A 24,076-nucleotide genomic window follows, 5' to 3' on the forward strand; every position below is an offset into this window, starting at 1 on the left:
TGATTTCGTCTTTAGTAATCTCCTACATTTTCTATACCCTGCAAGTACCTCATTTGTTCCTTGTTGCCTATACCAGTTATATAACTTTCTTCTCACTCATATCACTAATAGCCCTTGAAAACCAAGGTTCCCTATGCCTGTTAATTTTGCCTTTAATTTTGGTAGGAACATGCAAACACTGCACCCTCAAAATCTCACCCTTGAATGTCTTCCACTTGCCGAACACATCCTTGCCTGAAAACAGTTTATCCCAATCAACTCTTCTGAAATCTTTTCTCATTTTTACAAAATTGGCCTTTCTCCATTTATTTTGGTATGTTTTTGTTTCTTCATATAATGATCCCTATTTCTACTTTCTACTTTCTGTGGCTTTCTTTTTTTTTAAATAAAAGCAAAATCCTTGATAATTATTCACTGCTGTAGTGGTCTTGGAGGGAATATCGATTGGTTGCTAAGTAACAGAGCCTATGGTTAATCTGGGTGCAAGTGTCAGTGACTTGATAATTGTATCTCACAGCAGCAACTCTTAGAAGAACACGATGAGCTGAAAATCTTCAGTCTATAGAATGTGTCAATATTGTGTTGCATTTACAAATTTCTATTAATGATAGTTATTCAGTTTAATTCATCTATCTCCTTCAAAAACAAATCTTCTAAATGAAAGGTGTCTACAGTGAACTACTCCTGTCCTCTCTCTTACCCAGTTACTTGCTTCCTTTTTCTTCAATTCTTCTGTTTTATTTAAAAATAAATACAGAATAGATATAGATTCAGCAGACAAATGCCACTCAAGCCTGTGTATCTGTGTCAGCTCTTTGCAAAAACTAATCCTCCTGTCCTCTTTGAACCTCAGAATGCTGTTTCGTCCTCAGCTACAATCGACTATGCCTTGATGCAATGGTTTCCACCTCAATTAATCAATATTTTAACAACCAAACCTGAATTCATCCCAAAGGATGTTGCACAGACTCCTCAGTGTGTAAAGAAAGGCCATTTTGCCCCTTAATTTCTTGCTGTTCCACAACAATCTTTTTCACTTTATTTAATCTCCCTATTTTTCTCTTTCATTTGATTTTATTTCACTTTGGTCCACAGTTCTCACCATTGTCTCAATCAATGTTTTTTTTTCCCCCACCATCAGACTAAGGAGAGACTAAGGCCATTTGGCCCATCGAGTCAACTATTACTCGGCTCTTCAAATCCTTAGCACATCTTTGTAAATATTCTCTGCTCTATTTCAATCTTATTGCTATCTTTCCTGTGACCAAAACTCTCACAATACTTCAAATTTGATCTCACCAAAGTCTTATACAACTTTGCCATAACAATCCCACTCTGATATTCAATACTTTGATTTATGAAGACCAAGTTGCCAAAAGCTCTCTTTACAACCTGTGACACCACTTTCAGGGAATTATATATCTATATTTCCATATTGGTAAAACACAGGATTCTGTTGATACCGTGGTTAAGTGGGAAAAAAAAAAACACAAATGCTGGAGAAACTCGGTGCATTTAGGTAGTAAAGGTGAAGATATATCACTAACATTTTGAGCTTGAGCCCTTCACCAAGGTTGATGATGGATCTTCACCTTTGCTGTATAAAGGCACTGTTTGACCTGTTGAGTTTCTCCAGCATTTGTGTTTTTTTTTTCTGTATTCCCAGATACCTCTGTTCTATCGTACTCCTCAATGCCCTACCATTTACCGTATATGTCCTTATTTTGTCCTTCCAAAATGCAACACCTCGCATATATCCACATTAAATTCCATCTGCCATATTGAAGCCCATTTTTCCAGCTGGTCCAGATCCCACTGCAAGCTTTGAGAGCCTTCTTCGCTGCCCACTACAGCCCCAATGTTAGTGCCACCTGAAAATGTGCTGATCCAATTTACTATATTATCATTCAAATCATTCTCCCGCCTTCCTCCTGTAATCCTTGTCTCCCAAACTAATCAAGAAACTTTCAAATCTGCTTTAAATAACCCAATGCCTTGGGTTCCATAGCCATCTGTGACCACAAATTCCATAGATTAACAATCCACTCACTGAAAAAAACCTCCCCATCTCTTTTCCAAAGAATTGGTCTTTTATTCTGAGGCTGTGTGGCCCTAGACTCTCCCACTACTGGAAAATTGTCCACTCTATCAATCCCTTTCAATATTCTACACTGTTTTGGTTTTACTGATGATCTTTTTGTGCACATTTGTCTTTACATGCTCATCCTTTGTTTTTACCAAGAGGAAAACATATTTTCTATATGTTCTTTACTGAACCTTTTAGCCCTTCCAAGGTTTTCAAGATCTCCATCAAGCTATTTCTTAGTCATCAAGTTATTTTGTCAGAATAACGGAGCAAAGAAACATGCCCTACAACCCACTGAGCCAGCACCAGGTGACATACAGCACTTACGTGAATCCTATTCTCATCTTGTTCCTTATATTCAGAGTAAAATGTTTCAGCAGGTTCTCCTGATTGCTAATTCTCTCACCCTGACAAATCTTATACCTTTTGGCTTTGGTAGATACCAAATATGCGGATTTCCCGGTTGCTCGAGATTGCGAGTTGGGTGAATTAACCACTAGGGGATGCAAATTTTAAACTTCTGTGTTTCTTACCTATTTATTTTCCACAATTTTTTTTTTGCCATTTTCTTGTGGCATTTGCTTGAATTCTGGATAACTGTATTTCTTTTAAAAAATGCATTGATAAATCTTTGCCTATTTTCCCCTTTTGGAGAAAATAGTCCTATATCCCATGCTTTTAAAATTCTGTTAATCTATGCTGCATTATCTCAGTTGTTCCTGTTACCATTTGATTGCATTTAGGTATTTCCACATGGAACCGGTTCATTAGTTCTGAATTAGATCATTAATTCTTTATTAGGACATAGCCATATTTACCTGGACACTTCTTGTCATTACACAATCTGTACTCATCTTGAGGTCCATCACACTGCAGTCCTCCATAAAATGGTCCAGCGCAGACCCTCACTCGAAGTTGTGTTCCACCATCACAACTTTTGGTGCATGGTTCCCAACTTGTCCATTTTTGCCATTTTCCATCCACTATAAGACAAGGCGTTAATGTTATCGATGGACTTTACTTAACCCAGTACATCTGAAATATTGATAATCAGGAAAGTACGAAACTTTACAGATGCATTCACAAATGAGCTATTGATTAAGATTCAATTTATTATCATAATAATAAAACAATGTCATATTACATGAAATTTATTTTTGCCTGCTTCAAGGCAGACAGATTCACCACTGGCAAGAATTGCCTCAACGCCTCTTACAGTCAGAGAAAAAGAAGCAAAAGAGAATCCCTCCCCCCACCCCCCCCCCCCCATCCCCGGGTCACTGAGTGTCCATAGTATCATTAAATTCCAAGGAACAGCTCACAATTTAACAAAAAAGAATCGACATAGCTGTGAGTTTGATATTGCTTCTTTGGTTAACCAAATTTAACATTGGATTTCTGAAGGTATTAGGACAGATACCAGCATAATGAGAGCTAAATAATACACAAAACTTCTGGAGAGACTCAGCTAGTCTCATCACATTCTTTAAGGCAAAGATACATAACCAATATTTTGTGCATAAGTCCTTAGACCAGCAAGGAGCAAGAAGCAAGCAGGTGTCTGAATACAATGGTGGGGGGAGAGACAGGTAAGGAGCTCAGGCCCACAGACAATAAGTCATAGGTGGATATGGGTTGGAGGGCAGAAGAGAAAAAAAGCTAGGAAGTGATAGGAAAAGAGAATAGCTCTTTGAATGGACAAGGAAGGGGGTGGGGAGTGAGGGAAAATAGAAAAAGGGTGAGAGAGAGACAAAGGAGGGGCCTTATGCAAACCAAAGAGGTCAATGGTCCTTTTGAAGAACAGAGTGGTCATCTTTGTTTGGAGCCAAAAGAGATGGGGAGAGATATGGATGTTTTATTTTCCATCAGGATTCCCTCAAAGAAACAGGCACAGAGATATGGGAAGTAAGGAAAAGAAGCAGTGAGGTCATGGAACAGATTAAAGATGAGGAAGTGCTTGCTGTATTGAAGCAAATAAGGGTGGCAAAATCGATAGGGCCTAATAGGATATTCCCTTGGATCTTGAGGGAATGTAGGGGCGCTGGCAAAAATATTTAAAACGTCCTTTGCTATTAGTGTTGTGTTAGAGGATTGGAGGGTAGCTTACATCAGTGAACCTGATGTCAGTAGTAGGTAAATTATTGGAAGGTGTTCTAAGAGATTGGATATACAATTATTTGGATAGTCAGGAACTGATTAAGGATAATAGGAAAGTTAATGAAGAAAAGGCTGTGGATGTTGTCTAAATAAAATTTAGTAAGGCCTTTGACAAGTTCTCACATGGGAGGTTAGTCAGGATGGTTCAGATGCTAGGTATTCAGAATGAATTGGATTTGATAGTGGTTGGACGGGAGAAACCAGAGTGTAGTAGTGGATCATTGCTTCACAGATTGGAGGCCTGTGACTAGTGGTGTGCCTCAGGGATCAATGCTGAGACCATTGTTGTTTGTCATTTCTATCAATGATCTGGATGATAATTTGGTAAATTAGATCAGCAATTTTGCAGAAGACACTAAAATTGGAGGCATTGTGGACAGCAAAGAAGGTTTTCAAAGCTTGGGGAGGGATCTGGACCAGATGGAAAAAATGAGCTGAAAAATGGCAAATGGATTTGAATGCAGAAAAGTGTGAAGTGTTGCATTTTGGAGGGACAAACCAAGTACATAGCAAATAGTAGGGCATTGAGGAGTGCAGTAGAACAGAGGGATCTGGGAATACAGATACCTAATTCCTTGAAAGTAGCATCGCAGGTGGATAGGGATGTAAAGAGAGCTTTTGCCGTATTAGCCTACGTAAATCAAAGTATTAAGTGCAGGAGTTGGGATGTTATGATAAGGTTGATGAGGCTAAATTTGGTAGATTGTGTGCAGTTTTGGTCACCTAACCACAGGAAACACAACTAGATAGAAAGAGTGCAGTTGATGTTGCTTGGACTTCAGAAATTGAGTTAAGAATTTATAGAATCAGGTTAAGAATTTATGGAATAATAGAATTCCACAGCAAAAAAAAAATAGGCCATTTGGCCCCTCTAGTCTATGCCAACATCTTCTCCCTCATTTCACTGACCTGCTCCCATACCATAGCCCTCCAGATCCCCACATCCATGTACCTATCCAATTTACTCTTAAAACAATCAAGCCTGCATTCACCACATCAGATGGCAGCTCATTCCACACTCTCACCATTTTTGAGTGAAAAATTTCCCCCTAATGGTCCCCCTAAACCTTTCCCCCTTCAACTTAAAACTATGACCTCTTGTATTTATCTCCCACAATCTAAGTGGAAAAAGCCTATTCGCATCCATTCTATCCATACCTTTCATAATCTTATAAACCTCAATCAAATCTCCCCTAATTCTTCTTCACTTCAAAGAATAAAGTCCTATCCTGTCCAATCGTTCCCTGTAACTCAACCCCTGAAGACCTGGCAATATTCCAGTAAATCTCTGCAATCTTTCAATCTTATTGATATCCTTCCTGAGGTTAGGTGCCCAGAACTGCACATAATATTCCAAATTTGGCCTTCCCAATGTCTTAAACAACCTCAACATAGCATCCCAACTCTTATGCCCAATACTTTTTAAAGTCTAAGATATTTTGGTAGCTTTCTTTACAACTCTGTCCACATGCGATGCCACCTTCAGGGAACAATGTGTCTGCACTTATAGATCCCTCTGCTCCTCTGCACTCCTCACAGCCTTATCATTTACAGTACATCTACTTGGTTTGCCCTTACAAAATGCATCACCTCATACTTGCCTGCATTAAACTCCATCTGTCACTTTCTGGCCCATTATCCTAGCTGGTTCAGATCCGTCTGTAAGCTTTGTAGCCTTCCTCATTGTCAACAGTACCTCCTATCTTTGTGTCATCAGCAAACTCGCTGATACAATTCACAACATTATTATCCAGATCACTGATGTATACGACAAACAACAATGGTCCCAACACGGAGCCCTGAGGCACACCACTGGTAAAAGGCCTCCAAACTGAGAAGCAACCATCCACTACCACCCTCTGTCTTCTCCCACGCAGCCAATTTTGAATCCAGTTACCACCTCTTCTTGAATACCCAGTGTCTGAACCTTCTGAAATAACCTCCCATGTAGGACTTTGTCAAAGGCTTTACTAAAGTCCATGTAATCAACATCCACAGCCTTTCTTTCATCCACCTTCCTTTTTATTTTTTTTAATATTTAATTTATAGAGAAAAGTAATAACCACATAACTGAAATATTAACAATATGTCAAAATTTAAAGATGGTTACTGACTTCATCCACCTTTCTGGTAACCTCCTCCAAAAATGCCACTAGATTTGTTAAACACAACCTACCACGCATAAAACCATGCTAACTGTTCAAATACCTATATTTGTCTCTCTGAACTCCTTCCAACCTACCACGCATAAACCATGCTAACTGTTCAAATACCTATATTTGTCTTTCTGAACTCCTTCCAAGATTTTACCTACTAATGGCGTCAGGCTCACTGGCCTATAATTACCTGGTTTATATTTGGTGCCTTTTTTAAACAACAAGACAACATGAGCTAACCTCCAATCCTCTGGCACCTTCCCTATAGCTGAGGACATTTTGAATTTATCAGCCAGAAACCCTTATGTTTCCATACTAGTCTCCCTCAAGGTCCGAGGGAATATCATATCTGATCCAGGTAATTTATCCAACTTTATTCACTGTAAGGCAGCAAACACCTCTTCCTCATTAATTTTCATCTGTTCCCTTGACTCTTCTGTTTCCCTTCCTTCCTTATCCACTAAGCCAGTTTCCTGAGTAAATATTGATGCAAAAAACCTGTTTGAAATCTCCGCCATTTCTTGAGGCTCCACACATAGTTGACCACTCTGATCCTCTTGGAGACCAATATTTGCCATTACTATCCTTTTACTCTTAATATACTATGGAACCTCTTCAGCGTTACCTTATCTGCCAGAGCAATCTCATGTCTTCTTTTTGCCTTCCTGATTATTTCCTGAGAAATTTCTGGCTTTTTTTGGTAATCTTCCAGTACCTCATATGTTCCTTTTTTGCCTATACTTGCTATACATCTCCTTCTTTTTTCTTAATCAGATCCCTATGCCAAGTAACTTTGTCTTTAATCCTAACAGGGACATGCAAACTCTACACTCTCAAAATTTTGCCCTTGAAGGACATCCACTTTTCTAACACAACCTTGCCAGAAAACAACATATCATAATCCACTCCTCCTAAATCCTTTCTCATTTCCACAAAATTTGCCTTCTTCCAATTTAAAAACTCAACATGAGGTCCACACTTATCCTTTTCCATAAATAACTTGAAGCTTACGACATCATGGTCACTGGACCCAAAATGTTCGTCTATACATACATCTGTCACCTGACCTATCCTGATCCCTATTCTTTCCTGGAGTGTAGAAGAATGAAGGCAGATTTGATAGAGGTATTTAAAATTATGAGGGACATAGAAAGAATAAATGTAGATAGGCTTTTTTCCACTGAGGGTAGGTGAAATACAAACCAGAGGACATGGGTTAAGGGTGAAAGGGAAAATGTGTAAGGGGGGTGGGATATTCTTCACACAGGGAGTAGTGGGAGTTTGGATTGAGCTGCCAACTGAGGTGGTGAATGTGGGCTCCATTTTAACATTTAAGAATAATCTGGACAGGTACATGAATGGGAGGGCTATGGTTGTTGAGACTGCTCACAGAGAATATTTGAGGGTGGCCTCATTTTGGAAGTGCATGAGGCCATGGACAGACTACAATTGCGACATCTACACACTTTCTGGTTTAATTTGAGGCCAGTATTTTGGATGACAACAGCAAGATGAATGTTATTGGTTTAATGCTACTTCTTATCCAGCAACATTATTAAACAAAATAATCCACCAATGTGCTGTTGCCCTTATTCAGGACATGCAAAAATCTACAGAGAGAAAATTAATACAATTTAACTCATCAAATAGTTAGTGGTTGAGTTCAATCTATTATTGAACCACCATTTTGACTTCAAAATAGCAAGAATAGTTTCAACTGCATATATCCTTCAGCTAATTCAATTTCACTCTTACATCAGAGGTGAGAATGACTGCTGCATTGATATCATATTTCTTCACTGTTAAAATATTACTTTGTCCTCAAAAAACAGACTACTAACATCATAATTCTTTTCCAAACCATAAATATAATATTAATAAGCGCAGTGCAAGGTGCTCATTTCAATAATCCTCACAATCAACCAATGTTTGGAAAAACTCTAGCAAAGTTAATAAACATTTCATCAGCCAACAGTTACAATGTGAAATCACCAGCTTCATTTTTATTATCCCTATTCCATTTGATAAGATACGGAGCATTTATTGTTGTCCGATCCTCCATACAAGCAGTCTGTTTTTTCAACATGATTTAAGTTATGGCTGTAAGCGCACCCTGTATAAAAATGAACCAAATATCTCTCAGATGAAAGCATCTGTTGACATTTCGAACAATAACCAGTAAATATTTTTCAAGATCAGAATAAATCAGTGGTTGTGCTGGGTTCTCAGAGAGACTTAGTTGCAGAGTGACTGCCATTGATCCAAAATATAAGGCTAGTAGTTCCTAAATGCTCATGTTAAACTGTTTGTTGCAAGCATATTTTTTGAAATGTCAGCTGCAGCAAACATCAGATGACGCTCATGGTCCAAGCTGCCTTGTACTTGAAAACCTGTCCGGTCCAAGATGTCTCATAGAACAGAGACTTCTCAATCCTCACTGGATGCCCAACAGGTGCCAGTAATGACATGGACATATAACCATATAACCACTTACAGCACAGAACAGACCAGTTCGGCCCTACTAGTCCATGCCGTAGCAAATCCCCACCCTCCTAGTCCCACTGACCAGCACCCGGTCCATACCCCTCTAGTCCCCTCCTATCCATGTAATGATCCAGTCTTTCCTTAAATGTAACCAATGATCCCGCCTCAACCACGTCTGCCGGAAGCTCATTCCACATCCCCACCACCCTCTGCGTAAAGAAATATCCCCTCATGTTCCCCTTATAATTTTCCCCCTTCAATCTTAAACCATGTCCTCTAGTTTGAATCTCCCCCTTTCTTAATTGAAAAAGCCTATCCACATTTACTCTGTCTGTCCCTTTTAAAATCTTAAACACCTCTATCAAGTCCCCTCTCAATCTTCTACACTCCAGAGAAAAAAGCCCCAGTCTGCACAACCTTTCCCTGTAACTCAGACCCTGAAATCCTGTCAACATTCTCATGAACCTTCTCTGCACTCTCTCTGACAGTATCCAAGTCACCAAACCTGACAGCACTGGTACTGGTAAGAGGCATCCATATGCTATTACTCCCCGTGTTTAAGGGAATGGTGCTAATATACAATAAAACCCCTGGTATCTGGCACCTATGGGGATTGCTAGATGCCAGATAAGTGTTGCTTGAGACTTACTTTTACAATGCATCTTCATGTAAAATAAACAGTTTAAAAGATTAAAAAATACCATAATATACTTGCACTGAACAAACTTCAATTATATGAATATATAAACCTTTAAGCATTTTACTTTATTTTCAGTCACATTCTTTGAAACTATTTAACCATCGTTGCATTTGCGGGTCCCTCCCCCTCCAGAAAGCCGCCCAAAAGACAAAAAATAATACCATAGATAATTACCCTCCCATTCCCCCCTCAGGTTTACAGAAAAAGCTTTTGACCAGGCGACTCTTCCTAAGCAGGGATAAGGAAACACCTTAAGAGAGTCACCCTACGCAGCAAGCGGCATTAACCATCTCTTCATCCAAGTCAAAACCATTGCTGTTTCACAGAGCTTTATTCAAACAGCTGCTATGAGCAAAGTTTGGCCAAGGCTCTGAATATTTACACTTAAAGCTTTATGTGTTACTTCAGAGAACATTTACTTTTGCAATTTTAAACTTGTGTATTTTTACCAATTATTTTATTCTTATTTATTTATTTTACTTATTTCTCCCAATTTTCTTGCTGGTGGTTTGAGGCTGCCAGTTGCCTGAATTCCCCATATCAGGGGTTTAACTGTATTAGGACTGCTCAACGTGATTTGCTGAACTAATGTCTGGAGTGTTGAGATGCCTGTGACAAAATCTTGGGAAGGATCATTTTTCATTCTCTGGAGTTTTCGGGTTTGGAATTTGATTGAAATTTCAAACTCTGAGGGGATTTAACAGGATGCTTCTGGAAATGTGATAGAGCTGGGTAAAAATACAACGTGAAATAGAATTTTTCTCAGATACTCAAATAGGAAAGGACTGAAGGGAGGCAACTGGTATTATCTTAGGTTGGCCAGTATGGACAAGTTGGGCCCAATGGCCTGTTTCCATGCTGTAAAACTCTATGACTCTGTTTATACCCTTATGCATACCCTTACACATACACTTACAATAGGAAAATAGTTTAGAAACAAACAGAAGAAATGTTTTGGTTCAAGCTAACGTGCCATCTGAAATCGAATTGCTAAAGGTGCCGGCTAATCATTTAATAATAGATTTAAGAAGGAAGACATTCAAATAAATGGTGGAAGTTGGGACAATTGTAACATTCAAAAGACATTTTGACCGTTACATGATAGGAAAGGTTTGGAGGGATAATAGGCAAATTCAAGCAAATAGGACTAGCTTGGTAAGCATGGACATAGGGCAGAAAGGTCTCTTTCCATGCTGCAGAACTCCAATTTAATAATTTAATTCTATTTTTAAAAAAATTTTAGGATATGGGAAGAGCTGGCAAAGTGCTTTGGTGCTCAAGTAGAGGAAAGTCTCATGAGCTGAAAGGACCAACATTTATTGCCATCTCTAATTTCCCTTGAATTGAATTTTTATGGGCTAATTGATATCCTCCTCTGAAGGACATCAGATGAGGCTTTACAAGAAAGCAATAGTTTTCTGACAAGCATTACCAAGGACCAAATTCTGCAGCTCCCTTACTGGATTTGAACACTGTTCCTTGAATTGCTATTGAGAAACAAAAGCATTGCAGATACTTGAATATTCTCAGAGAACAGGCAGCATCCAATGAAAGGTCTTTCAACAGAGAACTCTGATTTCCTTCCTGCCAGTTCTGTCCAACCAGTTTCTGTTTTTGTCTAATCGAATGTTTGTCAGTTGTTGGCTGACTAGTCTTGTAGATTTAGATTTGCATGTAGAGCCTACTCAACCCACGACCCTGTGCCACTGAATTACAGCATGTTTTGAATGGCGGGAGAATGCTGGAGCCCCTGGAGCACACCCATGCAGACATGGGAAAGAACATACAAACTCATTCCTGGCAGTGCTGGATTCGAACCCTGGTCACTGGCGCTGTACCAGCGTTGCCCTAACCGCTACGTTAACTGTGCCACATGGCAATTTACCTATTTCACCATTCTGTATCACTGAATCTGAAAGGTTAAAAAGTGCAAATGATGGAAAACTGAAAGGAAAGCAGAAAATGTGGGAGACCATCAGGGAGTCAGGTTGCATCTGTGGAAAGAGAAATAGTCAACATCTTAAGTCTGGACAACTTGCCAGTTCAGATCCTACAGGGTACTGAAGAAGGATCCAACACTTGCTACACATCCTTCCACAGATCATTTCTGACCAAGAAACTGTTTCTAACATTTTATTAGCACCATTGTTACGCTGCCCTCATTTAACTATTAAAAATTGCAAAAAATAGATCATCAGTGCACAAGACGTACCTGGGCATTGTCTTGGAAAGCATGGCCTGTTTTCAGACCAGTAACCTTGGCATTCAGCGCCTCCAAAGGAAGGGCCATTGCACTCCCTTGTCCGCTGCTGTGTCCCATTTGAACAGGTGGTAGAGCACTGACTCCAGCTTGACCAATCGTTCCAGTTCCCATCCACTTATTGACATAAAAAGACAAAGGAATGAAATAACATTATACTTTTTATGATAGGAATCAACCGAAATTACCCAGAATAGCTTTTGGGTTTCACTGAGGAGCTGATGAAACAGAATTTAGAGGTAAAATTATCAAGCCGAAAGTAAAAATCGGTGTCATTAGGGATGTGATAAAACGGCCGTGTGAACTCAATACATCAGCTAAAGCAGCTCGCTTGTTCGTTCTAATGGCCTTTCCAGCTCTTAAAATGTGTCATATTTGCATTTTGCCTGCTTTTCACCCCACCATCCCCCCCCCACCACAACCAACAATGAACCATGGAGTTCATCATCAATCAAAAATATCTGTGCCATTCCTCAGTTCAAGTCATCAATTTTAAAATTGTATTTTTTGGATGTTCAATTTTTCCTATTTATGTTCATACAAAATTATGATGGGTATAGATAGAGTAAATGCAAGCAGACTTTTTTCCACTGAAGTTAAGAGAGATAAAAAACAAGAGGACATGGATTAACAGTGAAAGGGGGAAAAGTTCAAAGGAAACATTAGGGGGAACTTCTTCCTGCCGAGAATGGTGGGAGTACGGAATGAACTGGCAGCTGAATGGGTAAATTCAGGCTCAATTTTGACATTTAAGAAAAATTTGGACAGATACATGGATGGAAGGGGTTCAGAGGGATCTATCTAGGTGCAGGTCAGCAAATGTAGGCATAAAAATAGGTTGGCACAGAACTAGAAAGGCTGAAGGTCCTGTTCTGTGCTTCAGTGTTCTATGAATATATGCTCTTGCAAAGTTGATTAAAAACTTAATTTTGTTAATGATGAAATGCTGAATGCATGTGTTTTGATTTTACTGTTTTCACATTGTGATGAAAAGACTGACTCGGCTAAATTCTGGGGAGTTTCTCTTTCCTGACCGTTCGACTATTTCTCCATTGCCATCCTTGTCAGGCTTATAAAGTCATAGAATTCTACAATTTAAAGAAAGACCCTTGGGCCCAAATTGTCCCTGCCAACTGAGTTAATCCAATTTGTCTGCTTTGGCCCACATCCCTCACTAGGGAGGTGCGGGTGACCCCAGAAGAGGGGGTGACACCAAAATGATGGTCTAAAAGTTTTTTGCAGAGCTTCAGCAGAAATGTATTATTTTTTATAAAAATATCACTGTAGTTAGTTATAACAATAAAAACATTTTTCATAATCTCATCTTACATGTATCAGTATACCTACAAGGCTAAAACTCTATGCTAATTTACTTTTTGAACCTTCTAATGCGCTCTGGTCAGGGCTGTCCTTATTACCCAATTTCAATGATGCTTTGAATCACATGGTTTTGCCTGCCCGCACTGTTGCTTTCGTTGTTGCCTGTGTTTATTTATAGTCACAGCTTTTGTCAAATTTTTCTGGTGTTTTAGTTACAATATTGCAGTAATTAGTATTTGGGAACCTATATCAATAACTTTTTAGAGAATGAAATAGTAATTAAAGAAAAGGAAAGGCGGGGGGACACCATGAGTTACCGCACTGGGTGACACCCAGCCCTAACTGACCTTTCAATGTTACACATCGTCTCAGTTTCTACCAATTACTCTGGCAGTTTATTCTATTCACCCACTAGTCTCTGGGTGAACAAAGTTCTTCTCGGGACCCTTTTAAATCTTGTCCCTCTCAACTCAATATCTGCTCTATTTTCTCCTACGCTGAGAAAAATGCTATGATTGTTTTTAACCATATCTATGCCCCCCCCCTCATGATTTTAACCCCTATAAGGGGACCCTCCTCAGCCTTCTGCATTCAAATCCAAGCTTATCGAGCTACTGCCCATAATTCCAGTCCTGGTAACAGTCCAATTCAGGGGTGGGTAACCTTTTCATTTTTAATTTAGACTTACAGTAAGGTAACAGGCCATTCTGGCCCATGAGTGCGTACAGGAGATGTAGGTTCATTTGGCGGCATGGACTGAAATGGCCTATTACCGTGCTGTATGTATAAATTAAATATTAAAATGTTGCACAGCCCTAGACTAATGAATCTTTTTGCACCCTTTCCAGCTTCATATCTTTCCTATGGCTGGGTGACCAAAACTGTACATGATACTTAAATGTGGTCTCAATCAACATCTTGTACAGTTATTACATGATGTGACTCTGCTCCTGACTGACAAAGCCAAGCAATCTAAATGGGTTCTTTCCCATCCTATCAAAGCTGTGTCTCCACTCTCATTGACCTGTGCACCCACAGCCTCAAGTCTCATTGATCCATTTCACCCTTCAGGGCCCTTCCATTCCCTGTGAAGCCTTGCCCTGGTTGAAACTCCAAGGTGCAACACTTCAGACTTGTCTGAGTTAAGTTTCATCTCCCATACCTTGGCCCACTCTCCAAGGATCCTGATATAATCTTACATTACTTTCTTTGCTGGCTCGTAACCAGACTAAGGCTGGGAATCAAACCACTGCTTGTCTAATTTACAAATCTGCACCCAGTTGCTGAGTTTAAAATGATCACAAAACTATTTGGGATTGTAACTCTTGCTTTAAATGAGCAATTACCTCAATCAAACCTGTATATTTTTCACAAATATCTACAGCACAGAACATGTAATGCTGGTTCCATGTAGAAATTATCATCTGATTATGCATCGTGTAAGGTATAGTATCAAAAACACAAGGTGTCTGAGGTTAAATCTGTTGCATTCTATAAAATATTTGTTTTTTTTTATCTACTTAACACTGCAGAATGGATAGAGATGTTTTCCCAATAGTTTTATCAAAACCAGCCATTCTCAACAGGGGTCATTTGCCTCCCTTCCACCCCTACCCACCTCTTCCCTTTCGGGTACACAGCACATTTAAGTAAAAGCCTTGTTTGCTTTTCACCTTATGTAATATAAACATTTTAAATGTTTTTTTTAATGTGGTTGGTAGGACAGAAGTAGGGAAGAAACCAAATCTTGACTGTTTCGCAGGGAAGTGGACCCATAAACTTTGAGCAGAGTCCTTAGTGGGGGTCGGGGTGGGGGGGGGGGGTGACAGCCAAAAAAAGATTAAGAATGACTGCTTTAAGCAATGAACATGATTCAAAATCCAGGCATTTTTTTACTATTACTTGGGCAGCAGAGAAGAGGACCTTTTGGAACCACTGTCTGTCTGATCCAGTGGCCCTGGATCAATCCAGACCTCCAGTGCTGTTGTGTGGAGTTTCCATTTTCTCTCTATCATCAAGTGGTTTCCTTGGGTGCTTTGATTTTCTCCCATGCCTCAAAGATTTGCAGGTTGGTTAACACCAATATAAATTGTCCCTCGTTTATGTTTAAGTGGTAGAATGTTTGAGGGGTTAATGGGAAAGTGAGAAAAATAAAGAGCATTAGTGCAGGATGGGTGTAAATAGATAGTTGCTAGTCACTGTGGATTCAATGGGTTGTAGAGTCTGTTCATGATTCTGTCTCTGCGATGGATTGTCATGTTGCATTTATATGACATTCTGAAACAAGAATGAAACAAAGCTAGCAATTAGGAAGAAAGTTAGGAATTACAAGATCCCAAATGGCACATTGATCAGTTTGCCCACTTCCTTTGCCATAGTCCACAGTTATCCACAAACTTTACTGACCAGGATCACATCTCTGTATCGTGCACCCAAGTGTGAGATGCTGCAATCACGGGTTGCTCGACAAGACTGATGCTCAGAGTGACCTGGGACTTGTGCCGCCAACTCTGTGATGTCCAGGAGAGTATCTGATCCATTCAGTCATCTATATGGCAGCCTATTATGTCTGAGCATGATGTTTCCATGGAGAATTTCCCTAGTTTGACTCCCTTCCCAGTAGACGGTGCAGTAACAATGCAGGCAGCTGTTATTGCCAATTGCAAAAGTGTAAGATTCAGCATGTAAACAACCCAAAGGAATTTCCTACCAGATTTCCTTCATTTTTATGGATCACCTTAATTGGCCCTAGTGCACCAAAAAACAAATTTCTAGAGCCTAGAATCCAGGCAAAACTATTGGATTGTAGACTGAAAGTAGACTTGGCATTTAAAGCATATTTATGCAGCTCAAATTATGGTCCAAATATGTTAGATAAATTGCATAATTACTCAGAATGTGATTCCAGGACTATGTTCAGATTAGTTGATAGATCTCTCTCTCTTCTAAGTGCTGATGCCATTCAGGAGATTCTCCCTGACAATTATTTTTGTTCAAATTAAAAACTTTAATTTGTTTAATTGAGCATTTTCCAAGTGCCATGCAATTTAGAAAGTTTTTATATTAATGATGAGGTTAACATGCAATATTAAGAGGATGTTTTCCCAACGTGTCTTGGTAAAACATCTGAGTTTGTTAAAGGATTGGGTCTGGGGAATAAGTTTAACCTAAGAAGATGGTTCTCAACCTTTTTTCGTCTCACATACCACCTTAAGTAATCCCTTGCTAACCACAGGGTACCTATGGTATAGAATTATTGTCTCATATGCAACATCACAAGGACAGCTTCTTTCCCACCAGATTCCTGAATAATCAATGAACCAAAGACGCTGCCTTATTTTTTGTGCTCTATTATTTTTATTTTTTTTATAGTGAAGTAAGATGGTTCTAATATGAATGTTCACTCCATGACGATGCTGAAAAACATCGAATATCATGACTTGTTCAAGACAATAAATCTGATTCTGAGATGCTCTGTGGTTAGTAAGGGATTACTTCAGATACTGAAAGAAATCTCCTGGTGCCTGCCACATTGACCACAGCCAGTGGGCTGATCTCGCCTCAAACCGTGCATCTTGGCGCCTCACAGTTCAGTGGGCAGCATCCTCCTTTGAAGAAGACCGCAGGGCTCACCTCACTGACAAAAGACAAAGGAGGAAATACCCAACACCCAACCCCAACCAACCAATTTTCCCTTGCAACCGCTGCAACCGTGCCTGCCTGTCCCGCATCAGACTTGTCAGTCACCAATGAGCCTGCAGCAGATGTGGACCTACCCCTCCATAAATCTTCATCTGCAAAGCCAAGCCAAAGAGAAGAGACTTAAGATAGTATGTGAGTGGAAAGAAAAAGGTTGAGAACCACTGACCTAAGACAATAAATGGCAAGCACATAGGAGGGGGTGGATTGGCTCCTTCAGGCATGTCCCCATCCACCCTCAGTCATATCACATTGATCTCCAGTAAAACTAAGAGAGAGAAACTTAGATGAAGCATAAAATCAGCATTAAATCCTCACCGATTATTTTCCTAACATGCAGGTTGTTTAAAATCGACTCCCAAGGTTACAATAGTAGCAAAGGCAAGGCACCTACCAGGACAGAGTGCAATGTTGCAGAATTTTGTTTGCTTCTCAGGTCCTTCACAAGGGTTTCCTCCAAACTGAGGCTGTATACAGGAACGAGTGCGATCTCGGTGTCCCCTACCACATGTCGAGGAGCACAAGCTCCATGGTGACCATTCCTCCCAGACACCGTGGACTGAAAACAGAACAACAAGGTCTTGATTGCTTGTTAAGGTTGCTTTATTTGTGAATATGTGGAAGATGGTTAATCATTGCAAATCGGATAGACCTAAAAAGTTGACATAACGTAAGATGCTTGAAAGGCAATATTTCACTAATTACTCCAAAGGGAAATCCCCTTCACTGAGTTTTAAACTGACTGCCACCTCTCTCATATAACAAAAAAATTGAAATTGCTTAAACAGAATGGCATAACTATTCTGGCATGTCCAATTAAATCATAAATGTCCAACTTAGGCAGGTATAAAGGTCAATAGTTTGACCTATAATCTGTTTTAATTTATTTGGGAGAGCGATATTCCTGAGTGATTATCCATATTCCAATTCCTGATCTCCTGACTGTCCAGCATTCATTCGCATGCCAAGTCCAGATTTAAACCTCTCGACAAAGAAACCAATAACAATCTTCATTTGGCCTCATGTATGAGGAAGGCAGAAATTATCAGATGAATAGCTCATGGACATAGTTTCATGATATTGTCAAGCACATCATGGGTTCTAGTTCCGTGTAGAAGTGTGGCCGTAAAGGTCCGACAAACTGCAACAAGTAAATAATGAAGCAATTCATTTTTGACAAAACTAGTTGAGGCAAATGACAAACAAGGGACAGGAAGAATCTACCATGGAATGAAAGAAAGAAAGATTATTTATAAAGTGGTTTTCAATTGCTCATTTAAAACTTTGCATAAACACAAGTCTTTTGCACCTGCTGATATGATTTAAAGCTTCACCCAAAAGGTTACATATTTGATAGTCTCCTTTTCCCTTAACACTGCTTTGAACTACTATCAAATCTGATTTGCTCCAGGCTTGATGTGGAATGTGGCTATTATTGAGCCGAGGCTGATACACTTCAAAATTGACGTTAATTTAAGAACATGAAGGAGACTGAACAAACAGACACACAGATTCCACATCTATTCACCAAAAGACATAGGCTGCATCAGAGATACTCAGAACCTGCCCGAAAGGTATACATACCTCCTTCACTGGAAGATTATTGGATGGATTCCTAAGTTTGGATTCGAGGTTGGGTAACAAAGCCAGTGGAAAAAATAAAATTTTGGTGAAATCTGAATGTAGGATCTTTGGTAGCATTTAATTCCATGAAGTGGTGAGGCATGAAAGATATCATGTCAACATCCAGCCTAGCTGTGATTGAAACCGTAATGTTCTACCAGCCGTGTCTGAAAACAGAGAACTATCTCCATGCATTTCATTTCCAAATACAACACTGAGCATGGCTAATAAAGAGCTCTCTCAATAGCTGGAAGAACAACAAAAAAATAACAGAAGATCACAGTATCTCGCAGTTGCAATATTTATCTCTTGCCCCTTTGATTGCTTCTGGGCCCTTTTTACCATGATGCCATACTGATTTTGGTGTTCTCTGGAACCGTGACATGCAACACTATTTCTTCTTAGCAGCACTCAAATTGGGGGTTAAATATTGGTAACTCTGTTAAGACTTGAATCAGGATTAAAAATTTGGTTTCTTTTCAATTCAGTTTTATTCCTAAATATACTTTTTCTCTCCTGGATAACATTCAGCAAAGACTATCAATAGGTCAAAATATCATTAGTATTTTGCCAAATGTTCAAAGGAATTCAAGCACATACTTTTTGAGGGACACCTTCATTTATAATATCATTCTCTAAAGAATAACACAATAAGTATAAATTGACTGCAGGAAACATGCACAGTAATTTCCAACCTCCAACCTTATCCAGTGTTAATTCTCCATCTGGGTCCTCTAGTAGTTTGCTCACAGGTTATTCTGTGTTTATCCACATGGAATATTGTAGCTCAGGAGAAGAGCATTTGATCTGTGCTACATGAAAAACCTCTCCCGTTCCTTAATTTTAAAATGTTCAACACAATCTGCAAATAAATGTCCATTGGCTTTGAGAAGTAGGAAACTCTTTAATTTTGCAAGACTCAGTTATTGAAAATGTACACCTCCAAGAAATTAAATTAATCCAAATCTGATGAGTTTGTTCAGTCTAATTTTCCTTGACTGGGCTCTTTTTGTGTTAAACAGACTGTGCAGTGTACAAGCAACGAAAGCCAAACAAGTACTCTTGGAGCTAATGGAGGCCCTAAGATGTCCTCACGATTCGAATTCATGATTTCAATCCTTTGTCTAGGTCTCGATTCAATTAATTTGGGCAAAGTACTTGGGCCGGAGCCCAGGCTGCTTTGTTCAACTGCCATAAAATAACAATTTATTGTTAATTTTTATTCCACTACAGGAAGTGAGCACTTTTGACCTGTAATGGAAAAACAATATCTTTGGGGATTAATTTAAAATATAAAGTCAGGATGGCCAAGCCTGATGATGTTACTGAAAACAAGACCTGACTGAGCTGTCCAGTCCCCCTCCTATTTATGCTTGGCTTGCCCTTGAACAATTAAGCAGCTTCCTGTGGGATTATCAAAAAGAGTCTTCCCCTTCTCCAATTCCCATACCAAATGACAACCTGCTTGGCCACCTTTACTGTTGGGTCATCATCAAATCAAAGAATTTGGCCTTGCAAACTACATTGGGCCCAATATCTCAGGCCAGCAAATGGAAACTTCAGTTTGCAGTGCCTTGACAAATTCCCTAATTTTCCCTGAAGAATATTTTAAATCTGGCCAATTGATAATATACCCTTCTTATTCCAAGAAACACTTGCAACGCTGATGCCTACTGCAGAACTGCCATTTAGGACCGTATCATTCCTATGATTCTGAAGGTGCTGTGTTTTCTTCATTGATCGTGCTTTGTTCTACAGAGTTCTTCTTTCAACAATTGATTGGCCTACACCAGATTTTATTGTACATATGAAAGTAAAAGTAAGAAATAACAACATCTAAAAGATATTCACCCTGACAATTTGTTCCTGAGGTGATCCTTAAGCAATTTTACTCTGACAGAAATACACCTTTGCCCTAAATCTTCTGATCCCCACAAAACCATCAAATGGCCTTGACACTAAATTGATACGTCTTTACTGTTTTATGTGGCTTTTACTGATTTCCACAGTCAAAATGGCCTTTCTTCCAGAAACCCACAAAATGTTCATGCCCCATTGTCCTCATCTCAGGCTGTAATAATTCCTATACTTTTCAATCTTCTTTCAAGAGATGCATGTTTTCAAAAAGTTCACCCATGCACAGCAAACTTGAGTTAAGCTTCCACTTAATTTCAACATGTCAATTGAGAGAGTCAGCATTTGAGTGGTAGCAGATGGTGCTTTGAAGTATTGCTAGCTAGAAGAAATTCAGATGATATTTCTTATGAATGAATTCCCTTCTTTTATCACCACATAGAAAGGGGCAGTAAATTTCTTCCATACACTTGCATCACCTGATGTTGACTCTAATCCTTCGTCCTCTAGCTCATCGCCCACAGTCCACATCAAACCATCTGTTCAAATCTTCATGAAATCTTATTCTTCAAAGGGATAATTTATTATCCACATTTGGTCTCTGCAAACTCTTCCCTTTCAATGATATTAGCAATTGTCCTTTTTGGAACTTACATTTGATCCTGCATCCATAACCCCTTCAAGCACAATATCTCAGATTTCTGATCATAACTGCTCCATCTACCACCTCTGCACCTCTCCCCCTCCCTCATTTGTTTGTCAATTCATTTAAATCTTTGCTTTTTTTCTTGACCATTCTGTCACTGGAAGTGTTCCTCCTCATTTCCTCATTCCTCATTCAAAAAGCAAAGATATAAAAAATGGTTGTATCCTTCTTAATAATTTTCCCACATTTTTATCCAGCCTAAAATGCAATAACCATATGCGACTGAGAGTTTTGTGACACTTTGAATGTTAGGTTTGTGATGTTAATGCAAATCATTTCACCGACAATTAAAATGGGAATCATTCAATTCTATTGAGTTTGTGTTCCAATACACAAAAATTGTCTTGCTTGGGACAGATTCATAATTCACAAATTTGATTTCATAAGGCTATATAGTCAGTCATACCCAATGACACAGATAAATCTATACGGCTCAAGCAGTGTCCTTGATTGGGAAATTGGGAATGCAATCAATCTAAAATTTTATTCACACAGATGTGAGGAAAAGTCAAAGACAATGGAAACTTTCTACGTCAACATTGTTTTTTTTTTGGTTTTTTTTAAATTTTTTATTATGTCAACATTGTTAACTGCAAATTAATTCCGGTGGGTATTTCTGAAGCCTGCTCCTGTGGCCCACTGATTGTGCTTCCACACAACATCGGAACACCATCCTATTCTTGTCTCAATCTAGTAAAGGGGCAAGAGGCCTTTTCATATCAATGGCTTCAAAACTACACCACTTTAGTAAACTGTTCAAAGTTGTTCATCTGGAAGTTGTTAGCAAATCAATTTATTTGTAATTTTTTATCACAGATTATGGTTATGTGTGCAATTATTTTCAGAAAAATAGATGTGTGTGTGTGTGTGTGTGTGTGTGTGTGTGTGTGTGTGTGTGTGTGTGTGTGTGTGTGTGTGTGTGTGTGTGTGTGTGTGTGTGTAAATCATTAAGGTTACATGATGTATAGAAGATGCTTTTCCAAAGTACATTCTCATTGTTCTATTTCAATTTCAGATTGATAAAAATCTGTTCATGATGGATGGGAGAGAGGATGGCCAAATTGTTTTAAAGAACATGCTTTGATGCATTATTCACATTGGTCAACTCGCTCAATTCCTCAAAAACGTAAAAAGGTCTGGACAACTATTATTCATTCTTCAATGTTTGTCTCTGGCAGTTTGTTTGTGTACCATCATGTGGCAGCAGTTGAAGATTGGAGAGTCTCAAATAAAAATATGAGGAATCCAAACTTGACTTATGAAACCCACTTCATTCAGAAACCTTGCAAGATTAATTTAATATGAGTTACTCCCACCCTTAATATTCCACTGAATTATTTGTCAGGCTGTTCAATTTAGAATCTAAATCAATTACCTTCTCCAGGAGCATTTGGTGACTCCACCTAGTACCGTAGAGACATCTAATTTTCTTATCATGTTGCGTGAAGGAACAATGCAGCCAAAATGCCTCAATAAAAAAAAAATACTGGTGCATATAAAGCATCAATATCTAGTGTGAAAAGAGAAGTGTTTTAAAGCTTTGAATCTCTGTGTAGAACTGTCTTTTAAAGGTGGCCAAATGACTTAAAAATGCAGTGCGTGTAGAAATCACCAACATTTTATTCACAATGTGCCGAGCCATCACATTTCTGTCTGTAGACTTTGATTCTGTAAGATAGCATTGGAAGAAATGATAGCAAACTGGCAGCTGCTTTTGCAGCTCTCAAGAATTTAAATGGTGGGAAAAATTAGGAGAGATGTAATGGGTGATAGCAAATAGAATAGCCATATCTTTTCCTTGCATTGTATCAATCATATATGCTGTGTAATATTTTGCTATTTTGCAGTTCCATACTCGTCAATAGAATATTTCAAAATTTGTGGTGCAAGATCTTGGGCAGCACAGTGAGGGCAGCGGTTATTGCATCACTTAAAGCGCCAGCGATCCGGGTTTGAATCCAGCACTGTCTGTAAGTCGTTTGTACGTTATTCCTGTGTCTGCATGGGTTTCCTCTAGATGCTCTGCTTTCCTCCCACCCTTCAAAACGTACAGGGAGGGGGGATGGGGGTGGGGGTTTGTAAGTTGATTGGGGTATTTGGGAAGCACGAGCTTGTGGGTGGAAGGAAGGTCCTGCTGTCATGCTGCAGGTCTAAATTAAATTTAATTAAATATGATTGGACATCAATTAAAGAAAATCCTGCAAATTGCATTTGTTTCCTCGATAGGCTATTCGGCAATTAAAAAATGTTTAAATATGTCCAGTCACAATATCATATACTACCTTCTAAACTTGTTTATAACCATTGCTTATTACCATTGGGAGAGAAAGTCAGTAGATTTAGCTTATTTCTGAAATCATTCTTTTGACAGATATTTACGTTCATTTTCACTATTGTATAATCTGAGCTGCATAAAATAAATCATATTATCTTTCAAGAACAATTTCTTCCTAGAAATTTGGATATATTGCTTCAGAACAAAAATGACAAATGTTCAGTGAAAGCTGAAGATCAGGAACCATGACAATATTAAATTAGGTCATGCCCTGGAATTGATGAGAAATCTATCCTTTAAACTCTGGATCCAAGATGAAGTCCAACCAAAAGAAAATTACTATCTCCTCTTCTGACATCTATTAAAAGTTTTAAACAAAATAAGTCAGTCATGTTTTAACCTTGCATTCATATCAGAAAAGAGGTAGAGGTGCCCCAAGACTCACACCACCAGGGTCAGAAACACCTGTTACCCTCCACCATCAGACTCCTCAACAGCAAACTCAATCAGGGACTCATTTAAGGACTCGCACTTTTGCACTTTATTGATTTTTTTTTCTCTCTGCATTGCAGTCAATTTGTTTACATGTGTACATTGACCACGGTTTTCTCTCGCACTACTGATAAATGTTCATTCTGGCTGCCTCGCCTTCAGGAAAAAGAATCTCAAGATTGAATGTGATGCCATATATGTATTCTGACAATAAGTCTGAAATCTGGACAAAGTTCTGAAACTAAGCACTTAGAATTTGAGTGG

At 39.0% G+C, this 24,076-nt stretch overlaps 1 protein-coding gene across 7 annotated transcripts in view; it reads right to left on the reverse strand.

Annotated features, from left to right (window-relative positions):
• The window catches only part of adgrb1a (adhesion G protein-coupled receptor B1a), a 651,114-nt gene that overhangs the window by 342,171 nt on the left and 284,867 nt on the right, over positions 1-24,076 (reverse strand). For all 7 annotated transcript variants that reach the window (XM_069922257.1, XM_069922254.1, XM_069922256.1 and 4 more), the window contains exons 5-7: positions 17,257-17,421; positions 11,796-11,960; positions 2,905-3,069 (exon numbers count right to left, since the gene is read on the reverse strand). In XM_069922257.1, coding sequence (XP_069778358.1) covers positions 2,905-3,069; positions 11,796-11,960; positions 17,257-17,421 — 495 coding nt within the window. The remainder of the gene's footprint in view (positions 1-2,904; positions 3,070-11,795; positions 11,961-17,256; positions 17,422-24,076) is intronic.

Source organism: Narcine bancroftii, chromosome 2, assembly GCF_036971445.1.
Source record: "Narcine bancroftii isolate sNarBan1 chromosome 2, sNarBan1.hap1, whole genome shotgun sequence".
Lineage (NCBI taxonomy): Eukaryota > Metazoa > Chordata > Chondrichthyes > Torpediniformes > Narcinidae > Narcine > Narcine bancroftii.